At 47.5% G+C, this 13,149-nt stretch overlaps 1 protein-coding gene across 1 annotated transcript in view; it reads left to right on the top strand.

Moving 5' to 3' along the window:
* The window catches only part of LOC147723151 (uncharacterized), a 110,624-nt gene extending 97,914 nt beyond the window's left edge, over positions 1 to 12,710 (top strand). Inside the window, exon 6 of the mRNA XM_086965542.1 lies at positions 12,266 to 12,710. Coding sequence (XP_086821668.1) covers positions 12,266 to 12,421 — 156 coding nt within the window. The 3' untranslated portion in view covers positions 12,422 to 12,710. The remainder of the gene's footprint in view (positions 1 to 12,265) is intronic.
* The last annotated feature ends 439 nt before the right edge of the window (positions 12,711 to 13,149 follow it).

The raw sequence follows: 13,149 nt of genomic DNA, 5'->3' as shown, positions 1-13,149 counted from the left end.
ATGCCCAGTGTAACCCATTGCTGGCCGTGCCTAGTCAAATCGTTAGGTTCCCACACATTGAGTAGGCATTTTCGTGGTTCAGGGACCAGAGATATCCCCATAGTTTGTGATACTGTGCGCAGCACACGTCTCCAGTAATCTTGAATGCGTGGGCAATCCCATATCGTGTGAAAGAACGTCCCTTCCTCCCCACACCCTCGAAGGCAGAATGGGTGTTGGGCGCGGTGTATGAGGTGCAGTGTCGTTCTAGTATAGTACACTCTATGTAAAATTTTGAGCTGTATGAGCCGGAACTTAGCTGAGATGCCCACTTCCTTGGGCGAGGCCACTGCTTCATTCCATTCGGCCTCGTCCATAGCTGCTACGTCACCCTTCCATTTTTCCTTAAGTTTAGTCATGGGATCTGGCAAATTATTTATTAACTTACGGTATGTGAGCGAGGTGGCTCGCTCCAACATGAAGTCCGTAAGGAGACGGTCTTCAAGCGGGGAGGCCTCTGGTACTTCCGTCTCGGGGGGGATGGCTTTAAGCAGTGCATGTCGAATCTGTGCATATCGCAACTCTTCTTGTGCTCCTAGCTCATATTGTTCTCTCAGCTGTGCAAATGGAACCACTGTGCCTGTTTCCCATAAGTCTCCCACTGTGGACAGCCCAATCTCATCCCATTGAGAGAAACCCTTGCTATTCCGTAAGTTCCACAGCTCTCGGGAGTCCCACAGGGGAGTGAGTTTAGTTATTCTCCCTTTCCAACCTAGTGTCGACAGTGCCTTGTGCCATATCTCAGCTGTGAGTTTTGTGGGTCCCGTCAACTTGCGTGTTACCCGTTGGTCGTACAGTGGGGCTAGCAGGGTATTTGCACCCAGCTGCGTCCTGTCTGCTCTGAATGCTGGGTCATGTTGGGGGGCATGGATCCATTGATTGATGGTTTTCAGCTGTGCCGCCCAGTAATACAACTTCAGGTCTGGCAGCGCAATCCCCCCCGTCGTACCACCCTCTGTGTAATTTGGCCTGTGCGATGCGGGCCGGTCGGTTACCCGATAGAAGATTCGCCACCAACGCTGACACTTTCCTAAAGTAACCTGGTGCCACCGGGTACGGTGTATTCTCCAGGATATACAAGAAACGGGGCAGGGACATCATTTTGTACAATGCTGCCCTACCCAGCATCGTTAGGGGAAGTCCGGCCCAGAACCCAACATCCTGTTAAGCCGTTCCAAAGGTGGTTTCAGATTTTTATGTGCAAATTCTACCGGGTCCCCGCCTCCAGCCCAGGAAATCCCCCTTATCAATGGGGTAGATCGTATCAGGTGTGCTAAGGGTTCTAGGGCGATTGCGAAGAGCAGTGGCGTTAGGGGGCAGCCCTGTCGAGTTCCTCTTCCCAAGGGGAAGGTGTGCGAGATATGGCCGTTCGTTACTACCTGCGCCACCGGTCTTGCGTACAACAGTCTGACCCATGCTATGAATTTGGGTCCAAACCCTAGGTGTGCCAGGACCTCAAACAGGTAGTTCCATTCAACTAGGTCAAATGCCATTTTTGCATCGAGGGCCAGTATCACCGCTAGTTCGGGGATCGAGTCCGCTCTTGCCAACACTCCGTGCACTCTTCGCAAATTCAGTGCCGTGTTCCTGTGCGGCATGAACCCGGATTGGTCTGGGTGTATGAGGTCAGGCAGATGCGTCATTAATCGGGTAGCCAGGAGTTTGGCTAGTATTTTAACTTCTGCATTAAGCAGGGATATGGGGCGATAGGAACTGCACTTTTCCGGAGGTTTCCCGGGTTTAGGTATTGCAATGATTGTTGCTACTCTCTGGTCCGGTGGGAGCTCTCCTCTCGCTAAGCATTCCTTATACATGGCCAGTAGGTGTTTACTAAGCTTTTCCGATGTGGCCTGAAACCACTCTATCAGTATGCCCTTTGGGCCGATCGCTTTGCCGGGTTTTATCGCCCGTATCGCTAATTGGATTTCTTCCGTGGTTATATCTGCCTCCAGCTCAGCAGATGCCTCTGGCTGCAGCCTCGGTGTGTGGATAGGTTCTAATGTCGCCCTTGCCATTTCTACCGTCACCTCCCTGTCAGACGTGTAGACACCCTCAAAATGGTCAGCGAGTATTTCAGTAATTCGCTCCGGGCTTGTATGTAGTGTGCCCCTACTGTCTTCTATTTGTTGGATACCTTTAGCGCACCCCCCCTTTTGTCTAGCCAGGCCAGCACCCTACCTGCTTTATCCCCGATATCATATATTCTATTCTTCGTTTCCGTTATCTGTCCTGTCACTTGGTGCCGCAAATACTCCGTATATGAGTGTTGTTGGAGGTGCAATGTATGGGCTGTGTCCGGCGTGGGGTGTGTTTCGTGTTCGCTTGTTGCTTCTCTCAGCGCCAGCTCTAGTTCAGCCAACTCGCGCGCCTTTTCTCTTCTATAGCGCGTAAGTGTGGTAATTGCGTGCCCCCTTAACACTGTCTTGTATGCTTCCCATAGGATCGCTGCCGATTGCACTGACTCTAGATTCTCTTCGAAGTGATGCGTCGTTGCCCTCTGGAGTGCTTTCCTAACCTTGGGTACTTTGAGACACGCAGCCTGTATGGGGTAAAGTCGTTTGCGTGTTTTCTCTTGGGTTGAGAGCGTTAATGTAATCGGTGAGTGGTCCGATATGCCTCTAGGTTGAATGTCTACGCTGTCTACGTGCTGCATGCCGTCTCCCAGTGCCAAGAAATAGTCTATCCTTGATAGACTGTTGTGGACAGCAGAGTGGAAAGTGTATTGATTCATGTTAGGGTGAGCATGTCGCCACATATCTACCAGCCCCATAGCTGTCAGAAAACGTTGGAGACGTGATGAACCCCCGGTCGGGCCTGCGGCGGGGAAAATCCCAGTCCCCCGAGACCCTGATTTGAACTCAGAATGTGCCACCATTTTATACCCCCTTCTATCAAGCGCCTTGGAAGTACTGCCCTGTAGGTGAGTTTCTTGAAGGAGTGCTATCGCCGGCCCCTGTCTCTTCAATGCAGTAAGTACTAGCCCACGTTTGACCTTGTCTCCCAATCCCCGTACGTTCCATGTTAATATGTGAAGGGGTGCTCCCCGGGATCTAGGCGCACCCTCTACCCGACTACGTTGTGAACAACCAGCCATGTACCACCGTGAAAATGTTCATATGTCCGTTGCATCTTGCAGCTACAATGACCCAGCCCACCCTACCCAGGAGGCGGCGTGGGCACCACCCAGCATAACCCGACTCTACCTGTGAGGCTCTAAACAACTCAACCAGCTTCTCCTTTCCCTCAACAATCTGAACATGGAGAAATGTAGAAACTGTTTCAGATTGCGGTTTGCATTGCACATTGAAACAACCTCCCCCCTCCCTGCCAGACGAGCTTAGAACTGCCCGCCACCTAAACTCAGCAGAGTGCTTTAACCAACCCATGAACAGTACTTGCTTGTTGAGGTGAAGTGTCCTCCGGAGTAGGCAGTGCCCCTGCCCTCTCCAGTCTCCCCCGGAACAGTGTCCAAGCCGGGTCCCATTCAGGAAGCCATGACAGTGTTCATTCAGCTTGATGCCGGGAGACTATTCCTCCATGTCTTCCAGCGTATTAGTGTTGTCTTGCGTGGGAGAGCGCGTCGATTCAAATCCACCGGATGCTTGAGACCTCGGTTGGCTGTCCCCATGTTGGCTCTGATTTGTTCTGTTCGATTGTCGGGGAAGTCCTACTTGTCGCCACCCGTCCAGCCATTCACGCGCCGATTCTGGTGTATCAAAAAACCATACCTTTCTGTCCGCGACCACTCGCAGCCGGGCCGGAAACAGCATAGAGTACGGCAGTTCCTTGGCTCTCAGTTCTCTCTTGATTTCAAGGAAGGTCCTCCTCCGGCGTGACACCTCTGCAGTATAGTCCGGGAAAAAGGCCACGGTAGAGTTCTGAATCCGCAGCGGAGCGGCCACCCTTGCAGCCTGTAGGATCGCATCCCGGTCGCGAAAGTTGAATAGTCTTGCCAGTATGGGTCTGGGGGGGGCTCCGGGCTTGGGTTTACCCCCTGGAACTATATGTGCCCTTTCGACGGAGAAGAATTGCAATAACCCTTGGGCTTAAGCTGCGACTTGATCAGGTCCTCCACATACAGGTCCATGGCCCCTGTTTCCTCCGATTCCGGAACCCCAATAATTCTTACGTTGTTGCGCCTAGAGCTCCCCTCCTGGTCGTCCAGCTTCTCCCTCAGCGTCTTATTCTCCACTTCCACTCGCTCCATTGCTAATTGTAGGTCTGATACATCTTCAACCAAAGATTTGGCGACCCCCTCGACCTGTTTCACTCTTTCGCCCATTTTTTTGAAAGTCCGCCCTGAGGAGTGAGACTTCAGTGGCCGTGGATCCCACCGTGGCCTGTACTTGCGCTAATGCCTTCATCACGTCTTCGAGTGTTGCCTTCTTCGTTCCTTCGGTGTCAGGCGTCTTCTCCGTCGATGTGCACGGTTCCGCATGAGGTTGCTCCTGTCTGTTGTACGCAAATTTCTCCAATTTAGACTGCGACGCATTGTGCTTCGGGCCTCTGCCAGCCATAGTCCCTTTCGTAGTGTTCGCTGTCCACCGGGCCCGTGACAGATGAACCCAGGATGTGGGTGTCCGTATTCAGCAGGGTAAAGTAGTTTCCCAGTGACGACGCACTCCTATCCCCCCGCTCGCTGAATGGGCAGTCAAACCAATGTGTAGGGCAACGTTTCCAGCTCTCCTCCCTGCCCACCGCACTCTCTGCTGCTGGCCGCCCCTGTGATCGCGGCGTCCGGCGATGACCACTAGGAAACCACTCCGGTGCCCACTGTGTCTTAATGCTGCAAAATCAATATCTTCTCCCGGGCCCTGGGCAATGCATTAGTTCTCAGATCGATGTTGGGGCTCCCCGCCCGAGTCTCTGATAGCCTCCAGCTCGCGCCCTCACCTCCGCTGCAGTCCAGCACACCTCTCGTTCCCCAGACGTGTGGAAGGGGAAGGGACTTCTCCAATGACTGAACCTCGCGCTCGCGAAGCGGCTCGATTTGCTTGTGCGAAGCGGCGGGTGCCGCGGGCGGCTGTAAGCTCGCGGTCTCTTTCAGTCCGGGGGGGTCAGGTAGCTGACAACGTTGCGGATGGCCTTCCCGAACGGGTGGTTCGTCCTCCCTTCCCCGCGAGATATGGCCCACTGCAGGGGGGGGGGATACCTCCCGTGCGTCGAGTGCTGCTCTTCTCCCCTGTCGTCCGTTTTGATGTCTCCGTCCGCTGGGATTCTGAAGTGCGGACACTCTGCGGGGCCCGGGGAAGCGATCCGGTCCTCGGTCGCGGTGTGTCACGGGGGGGGGGGGTCCGGTCAGCGTGCACTTCCGGTCACCCCTGCCCGCCTCGCCTTCACTTCCGCCCGGCCCTCGACCACACCAGAGCCCGGCGCTGCAGGATCAACTCAGGCCCCTTGATGTCTGTGGTCAGAGATCCGTCTCCCGGCATCAGATTTCTTCCGCTTTTCTTCTAGGCGAGTCCCGCTCGGTCCTGTATCCGGGTCCCACCGAGTAGAGGTTTGAATTATGCGGATTATTTATCGGATTGTAGTGGGGACACTGCCTCACTCACGGAGCCCTACAGCTATGCGACCGCCATGTTCGGCCACCAAACCACGCCCCCCCCCTTAAGTTTTTTAATGTGGTTCTCAAACTTGAGGTCATGCCCGAACCAAACTCCCAGGTTTTTTGCTGGACCGCCAATGGATTTTGGGCAGGGCAGGTCACTGGGCCATATGAGTTTGCTAAGATTATCGGGGAAGGAGCCATAAAGGAGAACCTCAGACTTGCCTTCGTTGCATTTAAGTTGGGCACATGCTAACCAGCGGAAGACCGATGAGAGACAAAGTTGAACCGCCGACATATCCAAATTGTCCTTAGGCCAAGGGAACAAAAGTTGAGTATCGTCGGCGTAAGCCATAATTTTTGCCCCTAACTGTTCTGCTAAATAGACCAAAGGGGTTAGGTAAATATTAAAAAGCAAGGGGCTCAGGGTAGACCCTTGGGGAACCCCAGTAGAGAGTTTCTTTGGAGAGGAAGCAAATGGGGGCATCCAGACCTGTTTCGTCCTATTATCTAAAAAAGACGTCAACCAGTCGAGTGCCTTGTCGGAAACACCAATGGTGGCTAATCTAGTGAGAAGAAGGGCGTGGGGCACCCTGTTGAAGGCGGCAGAGAGGTCTAATAGAATCAGAACCGCTCTGCCACCTCCATCCAGGCACTCCCGAACATAACCATACTAAACATACCCTTTGAGGCCAAACATCTATTTCTGACACACAACTAGAAATCAATCAAAAGTAAATGGAAACAGCCAAGTCAATGTGAGCCTGGTAAATCTCTACACAAAAGCAGCAGTTTTTTTGCCCTACCAAGGGATAGGGGCCTCCAAAAAAATCACACACCCAGAGACCCCAAGTTACCAACACCAGCAGCAGCAATACCACCAACAATCAGGAAGAGGATATTACCACAGTGGTTATAAGTCAAGAGGCAAAAGGTAGAGGAACGCCCTCAAAGGCAGCCTTAAACAGCAAGCCGTGACTTCCCAACCATTCCCCCTGATAACACTTAACCTGTCTGGGGAGGGGGAAGGCTACAACAATTCCACCAATTGTGGCCAGAAGTAACATAGGACCAATGGGTCTTGGATATCATCAGTCAAGGATATTGTCTAGAGCTCAAACACCCGACCAACATCCCACCAAGAAGACACACCCTCAGTCCTCAGCACCTACTCCTACTGAAGAAAGAAGTAAAAGTGTTCTTACAAAAAGGGGCAATAGAACCTGTCCCATTCAAACATCAGTGTCAAGGATTGTACTTCCTATACCTCCTAATACCCAAAAAGGATGGGACGCTCCTTTTGATACAAGACTTGCGCCTACTCAATAAATACATCCTATCTGAACACTTTCTCATGGTGGTCCTACAGGATGTGATACCACTACTGTAGAAAAGTGACTTCATGACTGCGCTAGACATGAAAGATGCATTATTTCATATACCAATCCATCTGGCACATTGCTGATACCTACGCTTTGTGGTAAGTGACCTTCACTATCTGTACAAAGTCCTGCCATTCGGGGTAACAGCCCCACATGTATTCACCAAATGCCTAGCTGTAGTAGCTGCAAAGTTAAGGAGGAAGAATATAAAGGTCTTCCCTTATCTAGACAATTGGCTGATCTAGAGTGTCAGTCAACAAAAATCCCTACAGGACACCCAAAATAGTATCAACCTCTTACACAGGTTGAGATTTCCAATAAATGCATCCAAATCCCATCTGCAACCACTCCAGATACAACCATACCTTGCAGCCAAACTCCATTCAATAACCGCGAAGGCTCACCCCAATCTTCAGAGGGTTCTAAATGTCCAGACCCAGCTGGCACATTGTAGCTTCACAGTGAAAATGGTGATGCGCCTTCTGGGTATGATGGCTTCTTCCATAGTAATAGTACACCATGCCAAACTACATATGCAACCCCTACAAGAGTGCTTAGCATCACAATAGTCGCAGGCAGAGAGCAACATGGAGGATCCAGTGTTGGTTTCAGCCAGGGTCTGTCAGGCACTACAATGGTGGAACTCACAAAAGGTAAGTGCCTTCAAGGGCCCAATTCTGCAGGAGACCATTACAACAGATGCATCACTCATGGGTTGAGGTGTTCACATGGAGGACATCACTGCACAGGGTTACTGGTATGCACAACAAGCAATCCACACCAATGTGCTAGAAATACTAGCCATAAAGTTGGCTCTCATTGGATTTCTACCTAACATTACCAGGAAAAATGTTCTGGTGTGCACAGATAATGACTGTGATGTACTACATACAGAAACAAGGAGGGAACCACTGCAACTGTCTTACCGATCACGGGTCATGTGGGAATGGGCCGTGAAACACAAAATCCACCTTGCGCAATACATACCAAGGGTAGACAATTCATTAGAGGACCTACTAAGCTGGATGCAACCACACACACTACAAAATGAGAACTAACACAGATCTACAGTATCATGAAATAGAATGTTATGGTAACCGATAAGGCAATGGTGTACAGTATGTTTGGGCAAGCGAATGGGCCCTCCTGGAAGCGACATATGCCTGGAGAAGGCAGGCAGTTTTTAAAGTTGTGCTCTGAGTGTTCCCACTGCGGGACTGGGCCCCGCAACAGCTAAACATTGTGTGGAGGTGTGTGGATGTAGCAGAATCTGAAACTTCTGTAGCCATTCCCCTCTGTATGTTGTAAGACCAAACCAGCTGGCTTCGACACTGAGTGATGGTCTTTGCCCCCCATCACCCACCCCACAACTTTTCAGGGCATAATGGCTCAACGGAGGGTGACCGTGCAGTGCTCAGATAAGGCTGCAGCACTTGAGTGCTCTCAAGGCAATGGCAGCTCTTTGGAAGGAGAGATGGCAGAAGCTCTGCCTAAGATAAACGCCTGTAGTTGAGGCTTTTAGCAAAGATTTTGGCAAGACGGCAGCATGCTGGGCTATTAGGAGGATGGCCAGAAAAGAGAAAGAACTGCTATGTGCTAAATCTACCATTCCAACTCTGCCTATACTACTGGACCTTTGATGGAGGGAAATAGTGGCCGGTAGTTTGCGCTTGGCATAGCACATCTGCTAGTTTTAAAGATGCATCTGGAAATTGAAGCTTTAAGAGCTGGACCTATGCAGGAGAGGATTTAAAGTCACGAATAGGAAAGGCAATATGACACGGGTTACCAGATGGACAAATCTTATTAGCAGCCTAAACATTTTCAGGGAAGTGTTGGCCAAAGTGGTCAAGGTTGGCGTAACCAAAGGACTGGTACGGAGAGGCTGAGGACAATATGAACACAAATTATAGGAAGGCCTATCCAGGAATTGCAGAAGTGGAGATGCATGGATATAGAAGACCACAGGAGGCACCAACACTTATTAGCTGCTTTGTGACTAACCGATATTACTGCCCCTTCTTGGGAACATTGCCAAACTTTTAGTGGGTCTGTAACAATACTTCTCGCCATAATAAATTTGAACTTTTAATGTTCCGATATTAATTGGTGAGGCCCTTTTGTGTATGCAAGTGCTGGGCAGTTTGACACCGTATTGTGGCTACCCTCAATCCATCTTAGCGTTGCTTTACCCTGTACTCTTTTTCCAGCCCCTTGAGGATAGATCATTCTGGTGGTATCATTCGGCTTGAATATATGAGTCATACTTGATGAGTGATTTACTCTGTTATTTGCCTGTGGGCAGAACCAGAGATCTGCCTCTTGCCTTCCAAGCAATGCCAGATACTCAATTTAGTGTTTGGCTTAGCTTATGTATTTATTTTAATGCTCTATTTTGTACACTACATGAAACTCCCTAGTTCTCTCCAATTCAAGAGTCTTACAAAATGGTGTTTGAATCCAGTACTTAAAATGGCTGCTGGCGAGCTCATATAAAAAGATGCTTTTTTTCCCCTCAGGAGTACATTATATTTCCCGCATGTCTACCTACCTCTCACCACTGTGCTGGGCTATGCCACATTTGGGGTTGGCTACCCATGTCGTGGGAACAGCGCAAGTCTTGAGTATTGGCTGACTTGTGATTTTCAAAATGAGTGGGGGGGGGGGGGTTAGGGGGAATTCAGCCAATATGGTGGTGTAAAAAAAAAAAAAAATCTGTAAATGTCATTGACCGAATTGAGAAGCGAATTTTAATTTTAATACAAAACTGTAAATATCTTGATTCCCACCTGCACCTTTCTAAATTCGAATATTTTGAAAAACAACTGGAAAACATGCGTTCCAAGACTAAAGTTCTAGTTCGATTCCAACTTTGATTATAAATCCATTTTGTTTTGATTTGTTTTTTTGCTCAATACTTTGGCAAAAATTTCCCATGGGAATTATATAATTTTTCACACACACCCCCTTTTTAACTTTTCTTACCATGGACGGATCTTAACAAGTTGCCGTGCCAAAACTTAGCTGAATGCGTTAGCAGATTATAAAGATTTGTGGGTCAAAAATTATAAGCAAATCTAAAAATGCCTGTCAGTGGAAAGTGTCTAAATTTATCTGGCCAGTTCTGGTTCAGCCACACTTTCCATTTAAAATATTTTTTTTGTTATGGCAATAACATTTGACCCTGTGGACTGAGCCAAGCGACTGGCAAATTTTGGTGTGGAAAAGTCATCTAAGTCTGGGAGGCCGATTTTTGTGCAGATCGGTTGCGGTTGGGATAGGGACATAAAAGAAGGGAGGGTGGAAACAAGATGTCATTTGAGATATACGTGTTTTAAAAAGTAACTGAGCGAAGTTTAGCACTATTGTGTATCTCTGCTGTTTAAAATCAGGTTTTAGAAAATCTCAAATCCTGTTTAACACATTTCAATTTTTTTTGATCAAATATGATTGGCTAGTTATGGGGGGTTTATTTTTTTCTAATCTCTTTATATGTGCAACTTTTTTTCCATGCTCTGAAAATGATTCCCAGTGATTTGGGGTCTTGGGGGTCCATGTGGCATGGAAAATAGTTCACTGTGATAAAATAATAATTTTAGCGAAAATGGTGATTTTATTGGCCTCAATTTTGTGGGAAGCAAAAAAGGCACCATTATGTGCTGAAAGTTGTGAAATGTTCACTCAGAAAAAGGGAGTAGCAGGGGTTGGTTGCTGTACTGCCAAACATCAATGGGTAGGCCTCAGCCCTAGTCCAGGTCCTGTGGCTATTTTCCACTGTGTACACCCGAAGGTCATGCACAGCAGGGGTTGTGCGTTCATGATTGGTGCAGTGCTGACCTGGCCCAGCTTCCAACCCTTGCTGTACAAAGCTAAGCTGTACGCAGCAGAGATTGGCAGCCTGCTGCAGGTTGGTCCCTGAATCTGGGCACAGGCAAGGCCCTGCAGCCACTGCCTACTGTGCACAGCCAACAATGGTTTTTGGCCACTCATTGCTGTTTAAGCAAATGCTCAGGCATGCATATGGCCAAGGGTTGTTCGCAGCTGATTTTGGCTACCTATGGTGGGTTAGGAACAGGGCCCGGCATAGCAGGAGTATACCATATTTTTTATGCACTTCGTGCTGGAGCACTATGCTCTTCAGCTGGAGTAAGGAGACACCTTGTTTCTATGACTACATTTTATGGCCTGAAAAATGTTAAAAGAAAGACTCAAACGTTTTTTTTAATATGACTTTATTTAAAAAAAAGTATGACAATCCCCTTTATTAAACATTGCAGTGTGTGAATTTATGAAATCTACATTTGATTATAATTATTGATGATTTTTGTTTTTACAAAGATAATAGGTCTGCTTCATATATGTTGATATGCGGACCTCTTGATAAAGCCAATAGGTCCAATTTTTATATTTTGGTGTTCTGACCTTTTGACTAAGTCAGTATATCTACCTTACTTAAAACAGCACATTTTTAAATTGTCACATAGTCAGCCGTGCACACCTCCACACCCAATTCCTCGCCAGTCGTCATAGCCAAACACATCGCCCCAGGCACGGTCCATTTTCTGCCCTTAAGTTTCAGGAAAATGACCTCCTTGACATCACTGTCCATGGCGGAGCCACGGGTTATAGTTACTGGTGTTTTTTAATACATTTTAATGACCTGATTAGATATTGTTCTCTTTGTTTTACTACAGATTACCAAGCTCCACAAACCAGTATTTTACTTTTCCAATAAACATTTCCCATTTTGATAAAATAGATTTTTTTAAACTATCCCCAAATTAACCTAATGCAAAAATTAGTATTGTGCAATTTGCTCCAATGTGGCGATCTCTGGGTTCTGGCAAAATTTACAAAATACTGGGCCTTCAGCGTCATGGTTTGTCACTCACATCTTAAACGCCAATGTCAACCGCGTTACGTCTGTACTAGTTATTTTCTTTCTCTCTTTTTCTTTCTCCTTTCTCGCTTTCTCCCTCTCGCTCCTCATTTTTCTCTCCTCATTTCTCTCTACTACTTTCTCTCTCTCTCTCTACCCCTTTCTCTCATAATATGTAAACCTAATTGCATTCATTACATTATAATTTCTCATCTGAGATGAGCATAGTACAGTGATAGCATGTTAATTGGCATTGTTCAAAAACTTGCTGGTCTTTGCCCTTCCCTCTTGAGTATTTCCCTGGTGAAGTCCTTATTCTAATTGGGGGAGTCGGTTGGGTACATTCTACAGATTAGTTATAGAACTGGTAGGAAGTTATGTCCACCTACAATAAATGCTGTCTTTTTCTTGTTTCAGATCCAGTTTTTGTGTGAGGCAGATGGTTTCAAAGTGGCCGTCAATGGTGAACATCTGTTGCATTTCAAACACCGCGTGAAAGAACTAAATCAAATTACAGTTCTTTCAGCCTATGGAGACGTCACTTTGACGAGTGTTATGCCTACCATGGTATAGAATATTGGGTTATTGTTTGACGAGTGTTATGCCCACCATGGTATAGAATATTGGATTATTTGTTTAATCTTTCACCAGTGATTTCTTGAATGTTTGAAACTGTAACATCGTAAACTTTTTATACTAGAAAATGTATATTGTTCATCTACTTGCTCCTGCTCCATTGTAATTCTATATCACAACTTCTGTAACTCAGTGAAAATTGATTCTATATTTCTGAAGTAAAATAAATGTTTGTCTGCTCGAAATTTGTACATGGCAGCACAAATAAAAGTGTTTACTGCTGAGACAGCATTGTAAAGTCACCACTCTCTCAAAGCTGGGGCTGAGGTTGTCATTCGTCCATATCAGATCACTAATAATGGTGATCCCTCATGAAACTGGAGGCTGGTTTCAGCTGCGTTTGGGAGGGGGGTGTGGGGTACAGGTTTTGGAAAGTGACTGTCCTTTCCAAAATTATCAAACTCAGTTGGGCACTTTTTAAATGAATGGCGGGCTAGGATCAGTGCTTAATTTGAGCCTGTGGTTTCCGTTTTTCGACACCAGCACTTACAACAGCTACCACATGGTGGCACTCTGTATAATTTAGCGAGCAGAACAGCAATTGTTTATTAATTTAGTATGCATTAAAATCAACTAATCCCTGCAGCCAAAGTTATTTTTGTAGCTTTGGGGGCCTGGAATATTCTAAATTGTCACACTTGTAGCAGTGTGCTGGTTAGTAGTTA

This window comes from Lissotriton vulgaris, chromosome 4_1, assembly GCF_964263255.1.
Source record: "Lissotriton vulgaris chromosome 4_1, aLisVul1.2, whole genome shotgun sequence".
NCBI lineage: Eukaryota > Metazoa > Chordata > Amphibia > Caudata > Salamandridae > Lissotriton > Lissotriton vulgaris.
This window is presented reverse-complemented; position numbering and strand designations above follow the sequence as displayed.